This window comes from Lucilia sericata, unplaced genomic scaffold (assembly GCF_015586225.1).
Source record: "Lucilia sericata isolate MDLA Ls3-8-SP2 unplaced genomic scaffold, ASM1558622v1 Contig000000F_arrow, whole genome shotgun sequence".
In the NCBI taxonomy this organism is placed as follows: Eukaryota; Metazoa; Arthropoda; class Insecta; order Diptera; family Calliphoridae; genus Lucilia; species Lucilia sericata.
In genome coordinates, this window is record NW_023994042.1 from 1,701,043 (window position 1) to 1,721,568 (window position 20,526).

The following is a 20,526-nucleotide window of genomic DNA, read 5'->3' on the forward strand; positions in this document are numbered from 1 at the left end:
GGTCACTCGGGAGTAGTCGGCAACGAAATAGCGAATGTAATAACTTTAAAGGGAATGGACGAGTACCCTTCTCAAAAGTTCAAAAATTCGGAAAAACACTATCTATTTGAATATTGCTCTATACAATTTGAGGAAAAATTATCGGATATTTTTTTAAATTCGTATTTCGATTCAAAAGCTCTCAATCTAATAAAAATTCATATTTATAATAGGGTTTTCCAACGTAGAAACAAGATACGAAAACAAATATCCTATTACTATATAAAACTTATTTGATTAACTTTATTTAATTTATAGCAAAGGTAATGCGGACCTTTCTTTGATGTCCATAAATAATATATAATATAAAATAATAATATACAACTGGAATTAAACTATAATTAAAGCAAATTTAATAAATTATTTTTCAAGAATTGGAAATAGAACTGAAAAATATGTGAAGCCTGATACAATATAAATGAAAAACTTTTCTGTATGAGATTTAAGTTGCAGATTTTTCTCAGTTCGTTTTAAGATACCACCAGTTCTTTTCTATTATTAATTATATTTATAATTTTGTATCTTTTATTAGCACGTCATTATATACTTACAACATGATCGTAAATAAAAAGATCGAATGTAGCTTCTTTTATTTAAAATGCACGCTTTTATGATTTTTCTACATATTCATATGAAAATACTTATTCAAAATGAAATATATACATACCTACTGCATATAAAATATTTATCATTTACATACATACATATTTATTTCTTCAATCTTTATTTTAATTTTAATGTAAATATAAAACATATACATACATAAGTAAACGAAAACATTTATCATACAAATTTTAATCGGTGTCTATGTGAATGTAACTATCAATATATTTTTATTATAAATATATTCATATTTATTTATCTTATAGTTAATATTTTATTTCATTAAATCTAAAATATCTATATTGTATATATATATTAGATTATATATATTTTTTATTATGTTTCCATGTATGTTTATTGTGTATGTTTTAAACTATGTCTGTAATTTTGTCTTATTTTTATTGCATTTTAAATTTTTTTCTAATTCTTATTATAAAATATAATTTTTAATTTTTAAATTAAAAAAATACATGAAAAATACGAATGACATGAAAACACATTTTGTAGGAAGTGGCAGAGTTGCGTCGCCAGGTGGCGCTTGAAAATTTGCAAAATCAACGCATGGATAATTATGATCAAGATGTACCTGTGGAATTTGAATGCTGTTTTTGCACATCAAAGGTATAAATAAAAAATCACATTAAAATCATTAAACACATACGACATACATATTACACATTGCCAATTACAATATACAGACAATTGAGAGCATGTAGATAGCAGCCGATTTAAATAAATTTTAAAATGGTCTTTGGAAGCTCGTTACGAGATATAAGCATCGGAGGCAAACACGAACCAGAAATTATAAAAACATATCATAGAAAAACATACATATGTATGTGTGTATATAAAATTCACTTCATTCGAAATTAAACCCATATACTAATAAGTACTTAACATGTTAGAGTGTTATTCAGAATCTTATATACTCACTATCCGAGCAATATTGACAATAAACTGATCTTCTACTAATATCTTTATAAATAAATTTCCGGCCTATTTTTATAAAATTTAGCAGCAATATTAGTTAGTTAGTTTGAAAGGAGGATGTACACATGTTACATCAAATCCGAAGAAAAACACATATGCCTACATTAGGCCTATTTTGCGCTCCTTTTCCAGTGTCTGTGGTTTGAATCAAACCCACGACCTCCGGTCTAAGAGACTAGAACACTAACCCAACGAAGGCATACCTAACACATCGGAGACACACATCAGCAATATTGCCGATTTTTTGAAGACATGTCACATATCTTCATTTACAGTAATTTTCTGAAATTGGTCATTATATGTATGTGAGGTAGAGAAAGTTATGAACCGATCTTTTTATTTCCTATCTCTACTAACCACTGACTAACAAACTGTTCAAACTGTATATGATAGCTAGATGAAACTGTGGACTGATATTGCACAATAGAGAAAATTTGTGTATCTTCTCTTAATTAGATAGTTTTAGAACTTAATAAGAATACTGAATATACATATACGTTTGAGGGTCCTCTATCAATAGTTTGACGTCATAAATAACGAATGACAAAATCTTTTTTGATAGTGGGTATAAATAAATATTCTTAGATATTGATTAAATGCTGCTGAATTCTGATTCTCCCCCAATATAGAACCACCGCAAATTATTTTAAATATGGCAGGACTATACATATTTATACCCACATCACATCAAAAAAGATGGTGGTATATTGATTTTGTCATTCCGTTTGTAACACTTTGAAATATTGGTCATAGACCCACAAAAGTATATATATTCTGGGTCCTTATTAACTTCTAAGACGATCTACCCATGTCTCCCTGAAAAACAGCTTTAACGGGCATATCTGTTTTGAAAGTGCGAGTATAACGATGAAATTCAACACAATTAAGTTTCATATGTTCAAAAATCTCCATTTCAAATTTAATGAGGATCTGTCCATTATTGACCCTACCCAATGGAGCCAAAATCGCTTTATCAAGTTTTATGTGGATCGGTCCATAGTTGACCCTAACCCCATTCAAAAAATGACTTTAACACACATTAATGGTTTAAAAATACTAGTATAGCAATGAAATTTGACATAAATAAGTCCCTTATGATCCAAAACCTCTCTACCAAATTTTATGTGGATCGGCCCATAATTGACCCTACCCCCCCATATAAGATATCCTTCAGAAAATGACTATAACGCTCATTACTGGCTTAAAAATACGAGTATAGCTATGCAATTCAATACACATGCGTAAGTTTATTGCGAGCTAAATTCTCTCTATCAAACTTTATGTGGATTGGTGCAAAATTGACCCTACCCCCCATATAAGGTCCCCTTCAAAAATGACTTTAACGATCATTACTGGCTTAAATATACGAGTATAGCTATGAAATTTGACATAAGTATCTTACGAGCCAAAACCTCTCTACCAAATTTTATTTGTATCGGTCCATAATTTACTCTACTCCCCATATAAGGCCCCCTTAAAAAATGACTTTAACTCTCATTACTGGATTAAAAATATGAGTAAAGCGATGAAATTCGATCCAAGTAAGTTCCTTGCCAACCAAAATCTCTTAACCAAATTTTATGTGAATCGGTCCATAATTGACTTTATCCCACTATAAGATCCCCTTCAGATAATTAATTTAACGCTCATTGCTGCCTTAAAAGTAAGTTTCTTACGAGCCTACCGTTTGATAGTGGGTATATGAGATTCGTCATAGCCGAATATAACACTCTCACTTGCTTCCTATTTGTTTTGTATCATTGAAGTGAACAATAAAAAATTCATGCATTTTTAAATAATTTAAATAACATGAACATTAAGGTTATAATATTTTTAAAAATTTTAAATCGGCCCTATCCATTCCACATATGTAGAGTATTAAAAAGTACGCCGAAAAAGTATATCACCTTTTTTCCTAGCGGCAAATGCTGTAAAATTTTTAATTAATTTTTTGAATTTTTTTGGCCGACGACATTTACAAGGAGAAAAATCAAGGATAGGGCTACGGTTAGTATCCATGTAGATTTAGTGGAACATGTAGATTATACTACTAAAAGAATTTTGCACAAAATGACCAAAGAAAAATGTTTTCGTTATTAGAATACTAACTTACGAACTTACAAATTGGACCTGCTCAAATTGAGAGATATAATTTCAAACATTTTTCGAAGCCGCTATGTAAAAAAATAAAATTGTTTTTTTAGTATTGTAGTATTATATTTTTACAAACGATGCCAATTGAAATCGGTCAACTCTAGACCAAAATTATTTTGAAAGATATCACAAAATAAAAGTAGGCAAATATACAGAATGGTTCGGCCTAATATACATACATATATACAATATTACACAATATTTACATAACATAATACATATATACATTCATACATTTACATGTGTAAAATACAAGTGTCTCTATTTAATCATTACTATGTCATCAATGAATGTCTGTCTAAATCACCTTATTTTATTAATTGTGGTGTATTGGTGTTTAAGCTGTATGTGTTTGAGTGATAATATGTACATTCGATTGTCCCGTGGACAACTTTTTTGTAGGCTCACCTTTGAAACGATGTGTATTACTGTACTGAATACGGGTCCTCAGTTTCCCTATTAGCGATTGAAAATTCTAATCTCAGTACAATTAGGCAATTTGCAAGACCCATTTTGTGGAATTTTTTTTTCGATAATTTGTACAGATTTCCGGATTTTTAATCGCTGGTAGGGAACTGTAGACACTTTACAAATTTATTTTTATATTTTACCCAGTTTCAGTACAAAAATAAGCATTATTTGAAAAATGTTTTCAAAGCTTTTCCTCGGGATACTCTAATATATGTACATAAATATATGTAAGTATATGTATATATAAATATTTTAATGTTCATGAATGTATACCCTGCAAAGTTTTTGCAGTGCAAACATACAGGAATAATCTTAAGTTGAAAATGGTTTCGAAATTCGAATATAATTGTATAAGTTTTAAAAATGATTTTGGGAGGTAATATTTGAAAATAAAATAATTTGTGTACATACATATGTATTTGTATATACCATCAAGATTTTTAATGGGAATACATACATATAACGAGTGATCTTTTTGTACGTTCCTAATTTTTGAATAGTTTGGATAGGATTAGTACAAAACTTGATATACATACACATAAAACGCAAACGGCCCTATCTAACATTTTTAAAATTTTACAGGAAAAACAATTTAAATTGAAAAACTTGTTTCTATCACCGCGATTTATTTGTAGTAAATAAACAAATTTTTTAATAGTGAAACCTATCAATTGTATATAAATGTATGTATAAATGTATAGTAGAGTGTCACGTGGGCCACTTTTTTCGAGAAATACCTCTCAAACTATGCATTTAATGTACTAAATACTAGAAAAATAAAAAACTTTTTTTGAAAAGGTCATCTTGATCTCAATACAATATGTTAAAAAAATGTTCTGCAATCTTTTTGAAATGTATGTCGAAAATGCTGAAATTTTGAGCTTATAATAGTTAATTCCCACTTTACTTTGTCTATATATATGTAAACTAATCTAAATTTTGTTATGTCCCTTGAAGATTTTAAAATTATTGGTTTTTATGTAAAAATTCATCAATAATTTAAAATCTTTTTTAAAAAGAATGAAAATCCCCATTTCTAGATTGGGTACAAACAGAACCACTTTAGATTGAACAACTTGAACAACTTTGTCGCCATTACTTTCAGAATTAGTTCTATAGATCATTGTTGCGATTTAAAAGTTTTTCTTAAGAGTTTTAAAAGAACTCGTTCTTTTACATTAGTTATGCAGTGGTACTACACTAGTTCAGTGGAATAAATTCGTGGAACCAGTTGAAAATAGTAAATACATTTTTAGAATTTTCGAACTGGAAGAATATTTAACTACCAATCGATCGACAATTTTCATATATTGGATATATGATCCTTTACTTTCTTTTAAATGAAGCGTCTACTCCCCCTTATGTTACTGAAGTTCCCAGTTAGTCAGCTAGTCCGCATTGATATTTTCACATATGCGTTGATGTCTGGTATCCAAAAAATCCTAGCAAAAAATATTTCAACAAAATTTATTAAAGGAAAATATAAAAAAACCCAATTTAGTAATAGTAATCTTGAAATCCCCAAAATTAAATCTTTACAAAAAATCCATAATAATGGGTGTAGTGATTCGAGTGATACCTCTCAATAGTTGCTTATTAATGTACTGAATATGAGAAAAATATCCAGAGATACTTTAACAAAAATTTTAATTATTTTTCGTGCCATAAAGCCAAAATGACGGAATTTTTTAAACCCATTTCGAGAAGATTGCAGAATTCTTTTAGCATATTGTACCGAGATCAAGATTTTCATTCACTGGTAAAGAATTGAGACTCTTTTCCAAAAAAAGTATTTTGTATTTTCTTATAGTCCACGGGACAACCTAATACAAAGGCATACATACATATATGCATATATAATTTTTATTAATTGTATGTGTTGTTGACATGTTTTTATTATTCTTTATGTCTGTGGGTACTGACTGTGTGTTTTTGTAATTATAAAAAAAAATTAATTTAATAAATATGTATTAGTAAATATTATAAAAACCCCTAAGAATAACGTAATTATTGTTAAATTGTTTCAACTATTTGTATATAATATGAAATAACTATTACAGGATCGTGTTTGTACATTCCATGGCAGAAATTATACAATGTCACAATTGGTTCGTCCACCACCTTCGCCAACAAATTATAAGATTTTAAAACGTATGATAGAAACTGGTGCCGTTGAAGGTTTTTATCTTTAAGTGGTAAAAATTCCATTAACTTTTCACTTTTACTACATCGAATTAGATTTTCTCCTTTTATTAAAAAATGGCTACAATTAATTTTGTATTTTTTCTAAAGACATTTTTCCCATATTTTCCCCTTTTAATTAGATTTGTAATGGAATTCCTTAGGATTCGATTCTAGTGTACATACGTTCTAGTGTATAGTATGTATAAAAGTTAATATGTAATAAGATTATTGATTGGTCTTCCTGTTTTATTGTAAATACTTGGAGTAAATCAACAATAAAAGTGCAATTATTTACAGCTTTAACTATTTCTATTGTATATTTTATTGTATATGTAATTTATTTTCCTGTACATCTTTGCATTTAAAAATATTTAAGTTTCCTGTATCTTTTTATTAATCCCAATTTTGAAATACAAACTTTATTTAAAGCTATCACAACTATTGAACTTTATTGCAAAAGTTTTTTGTTAAACATTAAACGAAAATAAATTTTGTGTTTATCATATCTGTTCTGTAAATCGATTCGGTTTCAAAACCAAGAAGCTTTTACAACCGAATTTGGTGTTCTACAAATCGAATTTTTATTTGAACTTAAAAAAACAATCATATTTTAAATGAAAAAGAGTTTAAAAAGCTTATAGAATTTATATTAAGTTATAAATATATATTAAAAACGCAAAAAATAAATTTTTAATTAATTTATCTTTATTTTTTAGAAGAGAAAATTTAGTTTAAAATGATCAGTTCAAATGGGCGATCAAATGTATCAGTGCTGTGGAAGTAAAATCCCATTCAATTTGTGACAAATTCAATGTAAAATAAAAAAATAAAAAAAATAAAAATAAGGGCCCTTCAGACGATCACACTTTACGTACGATAAGTCCAATGAAAAAGTAAAATTAAATTCAATCCGTATGACCAAAAAGTAATAAAAGTCGTATGATTTATATTTTTTGTGTTCACACGATTGGTATAAAACAATAACAAAGTAAGATTGAAACAGCTGTTTCACTTTTATTACATGTGTTTACATAAAAATACATCCCTGATCTAATGCGACTTGCTTGTTTATTGAATCATTTCAAAAAATGAAGAGAGTCATACGACTGTCAAATTTTCCATCCGTATTTTCTCTCAATGTGTTATGGTTTGTTTCATTACATATTGCGTTTAGACGATCCCATCCGTTCTCTTCTACACAAAATTTTGACAGATCTAATTGAATTTTCAAATTGGACAAAACACAGTAAAAAAATTAACGTTTTTAATTCCAAAAATGAGTCGGATAGTACCTAACACCATCCTAACGTTTTATAGAATATTCACGCTCAGCCTTTCTATCAACCATGTACCGGTCAATTGGAGTAAAGTTAAGTTGGTTTTTCCCAAAGCTGGCTAAAGAAGTCATGAGGATGCGAAAGACTTTCGTCGAATCAGTTGTAATTGCAAAGACAGAGAAAAAGGAAAGACGGTCTTCCATCTTCTCTATGAATTCCCTGCTGTAGCCGCTAAGAGAAACAGTTTCTTTGGATGTTACTTTACATCCAATATATGTAAGTGAGATATTTGAATCCAAACTAAATGACATTCTGAAATTTCTCACGGCTACAGGCTGGATTTAATACTATATAATACTACTTCTACATCCCAAAAAGCAGACCATCAAATGCTCTGTTTTTTTTTAATATCTTGCATAAATTTTTAACAGAATTCAAATTTTGTTTTGAAATTGAAATTGTTCAGACATGTCATATTTCGCTATTCGACATTCCGAATATTATTTTATATTATTTATCAAATTTTTATATTTGGGTCACATGTTCTATAACCCCAAAGTAGGGATCGTAAAACAGGTTTTGGGAATTGTAAAATTTTTCGGACCATATGTCCCCATTGCAATTGTGGGGTAAATTTTCTAAACTTAAACTCAAATACTTCTTTGCCGCCGTTTGGTTGATAGATTAGTTGATCCTTTTGATCCCTTTGTGATAAGTAGGTAGATTAAATGAACAGATTAAAAGGAAAGAAGAAGTTGTGGTAAGAGACAATAGTAAAGAGTCATTGAAATGAGGAATTGCGTGGTTACCAAATTTGCAGTGGCCTTTGATGACAGCTATCATTTTGCTGAGTTGGGACCAGCTATGCCTCAGAAGATGGTCCCTGCGCTCCTTATTAAGCTCTGTCTATATCTTTTTTGTTTAAATACAAGTACCACAGAAATAGTCTATGTCCGAGTCGGGTAACTGTGAACCTGTTTTCGCGAGCTCTTCAGAGTTACAATTGCCTGTAGGGTCCCCGGGTCCTCGTACCCATACGAGTTCGATGTTTCAATGTCTCGCCATCCTGTTTAAGGATGTCCGGCATTCCTGGACTAGCCGTGATGTAGAGTATACACCTGTCAGGGACTTGATTGCAGCTTGAATGTTGAGATACCAGAGCTAGTTTGTCGCTATTGCTATTTCGGCCTGGATTGGATTACAATCATTGCCGATATCTGAGATGAAAATACATCCCTTCACGCGTCCTACTCGTTGGCCGCCGATTAGAAATGCCATATTTATTTCAAAAATTGTTAATACTGCCCACTGTAATGTAGTACTTTTCGATAATCCTTTGACACTATATTTATTGTACAAATTGAAAATATGTATTTTATTTTGTTATTATATATTTACAAAATTTTGTTTTTGTTTTAATTATTGTTATTTTAATTAATTTTGTACACAATTTTGAATTAAGTACGTGTATTCTTTGTAAATTATTTTGTAATTTATTTCATTGATTAGTCTTAAATATCTGCATATAATACTCTATATGTACGTGAATAAGTTTTAGTTTATTTATTTATGTTTTTATTAAATATTATTTTTAATTTTATGTTTATTTATTTTTGTTTTTTTAAAGGGATATCAAAGATGTCAAGGCGAATGTATTCCATTACGAGCGAATAGTGTTTAACAAAGAATATTAGTGAAATTCTCTGATACCACATCAGTCAGTCAATCAATCAATCATAAAGTGTGAATTGAAAAATTCTAAATCAAACGCAAATTGTACTAAATTAAAAAAAACATAAATTTAACTAATATATAATTAAATTAAAAATGCCTTAAAATGATGAGATAACAAAAATTTACATACTTTTATACATAACATACATACATATACATAAATCATATAACATTTATTTAAAATATTATTTCGAAAGTAATTATTAGACAACGACATATTGATACATTTTTGCAAAAACAAAACAATACAATACATTCAATTACATATTACGTAGTCAATTTTGAGTAAAATATTTTTAGTTTTTTGTGTTAATTTCAATTAAGATTTATTCGATTATCTGTTCTAAACTAAATTTTAATACCATTTTAGTTGATTTTGTTTTCGATTTATTATATTAGTTAGATTTATTTTGTTTTTTTCTTTATTGTGCTTTAGATTTATTTGATTCAATTGTATTAAGATATGTTATAAATTGTAGTAAGAAAATATTTACAAACATACATTGCAAAAAAACATTAAAATTAAACAAATGAATAAAAGACATGCAAAAATTCAAAGAATTTTTGTTAAATCTTTTCTACTTCATACAAACAAATATCAAACAAAACAAAAACTAAATACGAAAATTTATAATAATGAAATTATTTTTAACAATAACAACAACAACAAAAACAATTTAATTACAAGGAAATTGAATGCTTTAATTTATGAGTATGAGTAGTTATTAAAACTTTAAAGTATTTTATAAATTATATAGTTGTTTTTTTTTTATTTTTTATTTTAGATAAATTTAATTTATAAAAAAGAAATTATTGAATTTAATAAACTATAAATTTTAAATTATACATATTTTTAATTGCACTTGAATAAAACTTATTTACTTAATTCAGTATCTTACTGTATGGAAGATCAAAATATAAAATATTTCTCTCACAACGTGTCCCTCTAAAAGTAAATATTCCCGATTAGAAGTTCTCAGTAGATCTAAGTACATAAATAAACGAACATGTCGTAAATTGTCTAAAAGGTATGATACCACTTTCAGGAAATCACCATATTACTTAGAAGAACTGATTCCTTTCACATAAAGGGTAAGAACTTGAATCGATCTCTACGTCCAAGAACTAGAACCGCTCTAGTTTTGTGTTAATTTCCAACACCACCCCCCCCCCCCCCCCTAAGGTGAAATCACTATATCATTAGGGTCAAAAAGTAATATGTTTAAAAGTTAACAATCATACAAATAGGGGCAAAAAATATACACGCCTTGTACCAAATTAACATTTTTCAATAACATCCGTTGACCAAGCAACGTTGTCAATATTACAACAATTTGTTGTTGCAATCTATATTTTATGCAAATCCATTGTCTAAAAGTTAACAAAAGTAATAAGCTCACTATTGACAACGGATTTTGAGCTTACCACGTTTGTTAACTTTTAGACAATGGATGTGCATAAAATTTAGATTGTAACAACGAATTGTTGCAATGTTAACAACGGTGCGTGGTCAACATTACATATTGTTGTTGTATGTATATACTTGACAACAGATGTTATTGAAAAATTTGGTGTTAAGTTGGAACCATGCGTGTATATTTATTTTTCCCACTGTGTAGGAATTTTAATTCCCCGGCCCCTGAATCTATCGGAATTCGGATGCTGTTTTCTAAAAATAAACCATGCAAAGTTCGCTTAAACTACCTCTTATTTTCTCTTTAACACAATATATCATAATACATTTTTAGACATTTTTTACAGGCATGTTTCTAATATCTTTCTTTTAATATACAATCGGGTACGGTACGGGTTCAAGATATCCGATTTGACTGAAAATATATTCAAAATTATATAAAAATAATTTTTTTCAGAATTTTAGTCATATTTCCGTTATTGCTGATTTTAAACATAGCTACATGGACTTCCCTATTTATAAAGATTCAGAATACACATATATATATGGGGGATTTCAAGTCAAGTGACCCAACATTTGAAACCGATGTCTTCCGATCGGAATGAAATTTGCACCAATGTTAGTGCTATTGGATAATAGACAAGATTGTTCAAGAAATTTCGGAGTTAAGTCAAAATTTGACATTTTTGCCGAAAATGTATTTCTCCTTATCTACTTAAATATACATATGTAACTTATTACCCACTGTTTGTGGAAAAATTTGTTCCGATTAGTTTAAATACCCAGCAAAAAAATCTGAAAATTTTGGTAATGGCCAGTAGTTATTTCATACATTACTTGGTAATGAGTGTTCATTATCATCCACATTATTTCATTTAGCTGAATAGGTTATTGCTGGTAAAAAATAAAACAATTTAGGTTTGTTATAGCCCAATTGTCTAGGGTGTTCATTTAACAAACAGGGAGTTCGTGGTTCGAGCCCTCCTGAATACCGCGTATTTTTTCAAAATGACATTCATTTATATTTTTTATAAAAAGCCATTCTAAAAATTACAAATGTAACATGTTAATAGATCATCGAGTAAGCGGCTGGAGTGAGAAACATAGAAAACAACTAATTGCCTGGGTTCGAATCCCGGCTGAGGAATTCTTTTATTTGTTGCTTTCTACATACAACGAAAGCAAAGTTTTTGTAATCAAATTATGAACCATTTATTAATTTGTTTAAGGTAGGTACATATTATTTGAACCTCGTCGAACAAAAAATAATTAGTTATTCACCCCAAGAGTAATTAGTTTCCACGTGATTCCAATATTACTTTCTAGCTTACTAGGTAATGAAAGTTTTTGCTAGGTAGCTATTGATCCTAATTGGAAAAAAATTTAATTTTGCAAAAAAGAATCCAAAATTTTAATTTTTTTTTTTAATATTTTTCCGATGATGTCAAACTTTGACCCACTGTAAGTCAGAGAGTTCTTGACCGATCTTGTTGAATTGTGTCTAAATTACTATCTAACAATAACGAAAAATACGTTCTTATTGAATGTTTAACCCCCGTATTCATAAAGATACCAATCGGTTTATTACGCACATTTTCCATACAAAATTCCTATAATAAACCATTAACAACTTTATTAAGCATTTATAAATATGAGGGTAAATCTTTGATATTTTGAAAACCATCTTAAATAAAAATTTGTGATTTTTTGTAGATGAATGAGTTTAATCATTTATGTGTAGTTTGCATTTTAAAATGAACATGAAAAATTAAAAAAATAATGTGTTCATTTAGTAAAAACGTCTAATCAAAGGTAAGTTTTTTTAATTTAACATAATTTATTTAAGTTGTGTTAATTTAAAAATTTTAAATTAATTATTTTATGTCGCATGTTTTCTTTTCATTAGATTTAATTAAAAACATTTCACCTTTAAGATTCACTGTAAATTATTGATATTTCTTCATAAACCAAAACTAAATAATAGTTTAACCTCTCCTAAGCCTAGGTCAGGTAAAAAGTAACCATTAGATATTATGACGTTCCGAAAAGAATCGTATTGTCACCTCAAATAATTTCTCACAGATTTTGCTTAAGTTGATTAAGCTAAATGAACTGTAAAAATTAAAAAAGTTTAAACGCATTTTAAAGCAATATGAACATACTTTGTGAAAAAATTAAAATAAAATACTTAAAATAAAATATTTTGAATAAATATCACCAATTGGTTTTAAACATAATAAATGTATAAGAAATTTAATTTAAAAATCTAACAATATATTTTTACATGAGATACATCTACTTGCCATCCGCTGTCTGATATATACAAATTAATATCTGAGATGTAATTCGATTTTTAAAAAAATTCAAATAATAAGTTCTGAATTATAATTTAAATTTCGAAGATACAGTGGAAAAATGTCTAGTGTTAAAAAGTCAAAAAAAAAAAAAAAATCGAACAATAAAAGAATTGCGAAAAATTAACCAGATGGGAAATACCTATGTATGTATGTATGTAAAGCGTATTTTAAGCGCAAAATTTTTTTCTAAACATATTTACATGTATAAATATAAATATAAATCTTATTAATATAAATAAAATTTAATCAGGATGTAACTTAATCAGATTATTCACTCAATATCGTTGGCTTTAATCTATGTAAATGTGCTGAATATAACGCATCATTTAAATTATTTTCAAATACATACATATTTCATTTTAAAATAAACAAAAAAATTACAAAAATCATTAACTTTTTGTTTTTCGTTATAGGACTTCAAGGAATTCACTGATGCCGAAGGTGTTATCTCACTTCCAACATCGGACTTCCATAAACCGATTTGTTATGAAATGCGACAAGCGGCTAATCGTGATCTACAGCAAACGCTTCCATTCGGCCTACTGACAACAGCAGCGGCGGTACCCCTACCAACTACCGCAACTATACCGTCAGCACTTCAAATGTCCAGCCAAATGCAACAGCAGCAGCAACAACAACTCTTGGCTGGCATCATCTCAGCCACGACGGGTACAACACAAACTGAATTGTTATATTCTGCCGGCAGCGGAATGCCATACACTGCCACTGGCGCTGCGCCAATTTCACAATCATCTTCGACCTCATCGTCGTACGGTACCACAACATCGACAACAATAGCGCTGCCATTAGATACGCCTCTGAGATATCCACCGTACATAACCAGCAGCAGTATCAGTTCCACTGTTAATAACTTCAACCACAACTACAATAACAACTTCAATACAACATCTCTGGGAACTTGCCATCCGCTGTCAATGAGCACAAGCCAACAAGGTGCACTACCAACACTGGGGAACAATTACAGCAACAATAATTTGAATAATTTGAATTTCAATAACAACAATGCCGATCTGGCGAGCGTAGACAGTTCTGATACGTATGCCAGTTGTCAAACCCACCCATTTTTGTCGCAAGGCGATCTAACGTCCGACTTTAACGACGAGGTGTGTGCCTTAGACATAGACATGGACAATTTGTATATAAATCCGCTGGAAAAAGATTCGGCCGGTAATACAACAACCGGCTATATGGTCGGTCTGCCGCCCACCCCCTCCTCTGGCCAGATACGGGCCCACGTCAAGAAGAGTGCCTCGGGTGATACGGCTTTGCGAAATTTGGCAGCCGGCGGTCTAAGTCCCATGGATGATGTTTATCAAAGTGCATTCGATGCCCACGATCGTGGTAGTCATATTAGTCTTAACGAGAATCCAGTGCCAAAACATCGTAAAACACGATTCCAGCAAAGCTTTACCGTAGCATTGCCACCACATTCCGCCGTTAGTGCAATTGGACAGTCATCGGCGAAACCACGAGCTCGATTCGAAGACTCGAAGTTGTCGCATGAAAATCTGGGAAGTGAAAGCAGTCCTGCGAGTAGTACGGGCAAAAAGAAACGTTCTTCGTTTATGCCCGGTAAAAGTTTAGCCACTGCCACTAAATTAATAAATCAGCACCTGTTTGGTATACAAAATGTTGGACCCAAAGGTAATGAAAGCTTAAAAGTAATATTTAATTTCGTTCTTGTTAATGGTTTCTAAGTTCAAATAGTCGTGTAAATTTTTAATTTTAATTTTGTGTATTTTACATAAAAATGGCTTCAAATTTTATTAATAAGTACGTGGAGTTGATTTTTTATTTGTTGATTGATTGCAGTTTCTTTTTAACTGTAAATATTTTTTTGTAAACATTATTGTACTGTGTAAAAATATCTTGCGTATTTGGTACAGTTAAAAATTTTATCTGAAATTAGCTGGATTTACATAGAAGGACAGTTATTTTTGTGCGTATAAACATCAGTACAAACCATAATATCCTCCCGACTGCAGTTGTGTCGATTATATATTTAAATTATAGTTAAAATATTTGGCTGAGATTAGAACTCGAATTATCGCGAGATTTTGTATTTCTTAAAAATAACTTAATGAATATATCATAATTTTAAAGGATGTTTCCCTAAATGAGCAATTAACCCTTTTATACATATAACTGATCTTTATTATAATTTGTTTTCAGACTTCTTAAAATATTTCACAATTTTTTCAAAAAAGTTCACTAATGAACAACTTGTTTAATTGATATCCCTACACCCCCATATCGTAAAAAATATTCAGTACACTTTCTCTAATATTCCTTATTGAATAGATTGATTAATGTAACAAGTTTAACATCATAATAACCCAGAAGTTCAGTGGAACAGTCCCGAACTACCTATTTAACCTCCCACTTAGGGCCACCATTTTGTCTTGGGAGGAATTCAGTGGCAACTGCATAGGTTATAAAGATACAGTCAGACGGCTAGTCCAAAGGAGTAAAGTCATGGTAATGAACCTTTTTCTTAAGTTTGTTTTTTAAGTGTTCACAGAGATTACTTGGGGACTGTAAAGTGACGAATGTCTCCGCTCTTGTTTACAAAGGGGACACTAAAGTGACGTCTGTCATCACTCTCGTTTAAAAAGAGTATATTCGTGACGTAAGACTAATTAGAGCCCAACAGGAGGTTAGACCTTAGTGGAAATGACTGTCTTTTTCGGAGGAATTGTTTCTTTGTCGAACTGAAAAGCAGTTTCAATAAAGAATTTCCCCATGATTATTATCTCGCTCTCGCTAAAAAATATCCAGTTTTAATAATGTCTAAAAAATTTGCAACAGTACTCTCTATCAGAATTTGATGTTCGAATTTTTGTTTTAATGTAAATACTGTACTGTTAAATAATTATATTTGTAATTGTTGCTGTTAACATTTATGTTATTAATATAAATTTGTATAATTATGTATTTATTGTATTCTTTTTTATACGTATTTGTTTATTTATTGTATATTCCCATTTGAAAATAAAAAATCATGTATATATATATATATACATATGTACATACGTTGGTGTTGTTTGCTTGCTTGTTTGATTGATTTAGCCAAATTTGAAAGTAAACATTCCTCATCGATAGACTCTATAGATGCATCGCCAAATTTAGAACATCATCGACGATCCAAGTCGATATTGAAAAATAAATCGGATGTGTCGCGTGTACTGGCAGATCCTGAAAGTGAACGTCTGCTAGCGGACAATATGTCTGGGTCTGGCGTCTCAGATAATGGCACTGTCATGGTAAGTACTTCTTTACAAAAATTCATTAAAGTGTCTTATTAAAAATTTGTAATTTTTATTTTACATATAGGGCGAGTCTGGCAGTGATTACTCACCGAATAAATTACCTCATTCAGTTTTAGCTAAGTCAATATCCCCACCACCCCTTAGGCATCGTACCCTAATGCAACAACGCTCAGGTCCGGCTAATCTACAATCGAAACCGACCAAATTTCAAACACCACGCTATCCGGAGGAACAAGCCTTACGTCAGGTTAAACCGGTACTGGCACGTTCCGCGGCAGCATCTCATATGTCTGGTGATAGTAACCGTTACGATTCAACGAATAGAGACAGTAGTTTAGGTAAGTTAACTAATCGATTCAGCAAACTATTTGAATTCATCAACTTAAATAAACTGTTTGTTTAATTAAAATATTACAATTTTATTTGTCTTTCGTTAATGTCAATGATTCATCATCAGTCATATTCGATGCTGCATTTTAATCGAGATCATCTTTAAAACTTAAAAATTACTCTTTCAAGAACTGCATGTCTCTAAAACATTCCAAGCATTCAGATTTTTGTTTTGTTATGGATACCTCTAATTTTTGGTAGTAGAAATACATATTTTCAATTATCAATTATTTGCTTCTACCTCTCTAATTGGTAATAATTGTAAATCATTGTTAGATATTTGTAAATTTGGAACAAATACAAAATTATTAAAGCACTTCAAAATTAAGCACCTCTAATTTGCACTTTAATATTTTATTGAGTCTACTCACTTCTATCTCCTCTGCACAATGACAATTTTCACAAATAAATTGCTTAAATTAAAAAAATACCTTAGTAAATTAGTATTATATAGTACATTTTTCTTAAATTAGAAATACATAAATAACTACAGACAGTTTTTTTAAATCATAATAATTAAAAAATATAGTTTTCATTGGCTAGATCAACGGTCTGACATTATCCTAGTATGAGTCCCTGCTCAAAGGAACTGCTATGGAAATGAACAGGTATATGAGTTAGCCAGAACGACTGTACATCTCCAACGACGATTTACTAGCAACTACATTAGGTTTTATCAAAAATCTTAAATAAATTAAAAAGGCTAAATATAGATGGAATAGTCTAGACACTTGTAGAGGGGCCAAATTAATGTGGCATTCTTTCTATGAAAAACGCACTAGCCGCTTATAACCCGAAATATGCAGGATGTATCGAGGTTGTTGGCAGTAATGAATACTGTCACAGTTAGAAAATAGCGAAAAAGTTCTTCTATCTTCTCTGCGAATGCCTTGCTCTAGCCACCAAGAGAAACTGATTCCTTTTCAATTACTTCAAATCGCTGCTTTTAACAGAATTATATACAAATATAGGTTAGGTTGATAGGAGGATGTATACTACATCAAATCCGAAGAAATGCACATAGGCCACTATCGGGCCTGTTGTGAGCTCCTTTTCATGAAAAAAATTCACTGAATGTATTATTTTTCAATGTTCAGAAACGCAGTTTCCTGGACGTAATTCCTAAGAATTCTTCAATCAGTGTTAGTCAGGAATGTTATTTCCGGAATAACATCACTTCCAAGCTACTTGGATCTAACTTCGACGAATGCCTAACAGTGGCAAAGATTTTCACTGTCCTCTCTATATGCTCTACATTCGTCTGAATCTCCACGTCCAATTTTGTATAAATGGGCTCCTAATCCTATGTGTCCACTCAGAACCTCGGACTTGCTCATTTTGAGAAGATTTCCCATCTTGTTCTCATCAGGGTCACCCCATAGCATCTTTGTGGATCTACCCACCGTTCCATTATTTCAATGGGACTTATGGGATTCTCACCCATATTATTAATTGAGCTTTTGTTGCGTCGTTACCTCTTTGCTCTTTCGTTTCCGACTACTCCCGAGTGGCCTGGTACCCATATGATGCTAACCTTACCTCTGGGAGAATATTCAGGTAAAGCTTTCCTACAATCCAATACGGTCTAAGATTTAATTCTAACACCTGATATCGCCCTAATTGCCTTCTGGCTGTCGGTATGTTTATTCTAATCCAATTTACATATTCCGTTATTGCTCGGACTTCTGCCTGGAAGCTTATGTTATGATTAGGTAAACGATGGTATATTTCTGTTTCTGGGTCTTCAATGTAGAACCCCAGGCCCACTTTCTCCCCCAATTTAGAGCGTTTCGGATTCCTACCGTAATTTTCTCTAATGTTGCGCTTGACCAAGACATTCTACCTGGTATCAGCGTTTCAAAGTTTCCGACATATTCAGTGTCTGGTATGCGATCAGGTACGTCCGATGATTGTGCATAACCTTCCAATGTGTCCTATAACCGCTTTTGGCCAGTTCGTCTAAAGTAAAGAGCATATACAAATATTAATATTAAAAAAATCTGTGAGAATTAGTATCGTTTATCAAGTGCTATTCTAGACTTTCTGAAAAACATTGATTTAGGTTATCATAGGGTCGAGAACCTCGACTGTAATATTTTTCTCATTTTTTATCATTTCACAAAACTATTGCACATTAAATATTATTGTATACATATTAAAAAAATTACAAACACCAACAAAGTATATTTCATAGTAGAAATTTAAAAAATGATTGTGTTAATATTTAGTCATACCATTCGCAGATTCCGAAACAACATTTACATCGAATGTTAATTTACGCAGTGAAGCAGCTGATAGTGGAAATGATGGCAGTGGAGATGCTGGTGGTTCAAGTGATGAAAATCGATCACTGTTACAACGTGATAATTCCAATGAACGCACAGAGGAACAAGGTGATATTAGCGGTTCGAAAGCGTAGCAATTAAAGAAGGACAAAGCTAAAAGTGAATAAAATGTATTTCATAGCCAATCACATCCACCAAAAACACTTTTGTCTGACACTGTGACACGCATACTTAAGTACATTCGTACTACCACTAAAAATGACAATTCTATTGGTCATTCTTATCTGGTGGTAATAAAAGATAAAACCAAAAAACAAAATGAAAAATATCCTCGAACAGAATGTGAATATGAAAAAGCAATGAACAGTATTTTAGTCTGATTTAATTATTTATTTTTAAAATGATATTACTTGAAAAAATACAATATTTATTGTAAAAAAAATGTTAAACAACCAAAAAATCCCACTTGCAAAATAAAAACTAAAATCAAAGTTGTAAAAATTTAAACTTAAATAAATTTAGTTAAGCTTCAAACTAAATAAAAAAATTAAAACAATCTTTAAGGTAAAAGGCAAACAAATATGTAAAACTTCAAAATTGTACAGCTTCACTGTTTTTTATACATGTATGTAATTACTAATAAAAAAAACAAGAATTATTAAATTATAAATAAATTATATCTAAATATAGTACGAGTACATGTATTTATTATACTAGTATTTACACTTCAAACTCAAAACAACAAAAAATCTAAGACGGAATTCAAAACAAACCAAAAATCCAAAAACTAACAAACGAACACAATTTATCACCACAAAAGCCTATTTAAAACAAAAACAAAAAATGCAAATAAAAAAAGTATTTTATATTTAGTCAACAAAATACAAAAACAAAAATTAAATAAATAAATTGAAATTAATATAATAAACACTTTATACAACAAAAACAACAACTACTTAAATAATTATAAATAAAAAAGCATCGATTCTTTATACACTCAACAAAGAAACAAAATCTAAAAACAAATCCCTAAAAATAATATACATATATTTACAAAAAAAATAAAAACAAAACTTGCAAATTTATTAAAACCAAATAGATTATAAGAATAAAAAAAAATTATTAAGAAATACTATACTATATTGCTTCATTCAGGTCTAAATCATGTTAAAACAAAAAGTATTAAAAAATAACTAAAATTAAAAAAAATCCAAAAATTTTCCTAATTATATTGAAAACATTTATAATTTTTTACAAATATTTTGCAATCCATATAATTTATAGTGATTAGTTTAATACACTTTGAAGATGAATCAAAAAAATATTAAGTTGGCTAGA

The 20,526-nt window shown here is 30.0% G+C and overlaps 1 protein-coding gene across 19 annotated transcripts in view; it reads left to right on the plus strand.

Moving 5' to 3' along the window:
* Positions 1-20,063, plus strand: part of LOC119606497 (potassium voltage-gated channel protein Shab) — a 230,448-nt gene extending 210,385 nt beyond the window's left edge. For 5 of the 19 annotated variants that reach the window (XM_037961167.1, XM_037962701.1, XM_037960367.1 and 2 more), the window contains 5 exons: positions 1,150-1,263; positions 13,637-14,888; positions 16,314-16,507; positions 16,578-16,851; positions 19,132-20,057. In XM_037961167.1, the coding sequence (XP_037817095.1) occupies positions 1,150-1,263; positions 13,637-14,888; positions 16,314-16,507; positions 16,578-16,851; positions 19,132-19,322 (2,025 nt within the window). In that variant the 3' untranslated portion in view covers positions 19,323-20,057. Of the gene's footprint in view, positions 1-1,149; positions 1,264-6,317; positions 6,453-9,345; positions 10,318-13,636; positions 14,889-16,313; positions 16,508-16,577; positions 16,852-19,131 lie in introns of those variants that run through there. The other 14 variants (XM_037965703.1, XM_037967900.1, XM_037967214.1 and 11 more) reach the window with 13 other exon arrangements.
* Positions 20,064-20,526: the final 463 nt, after the last annotated feature.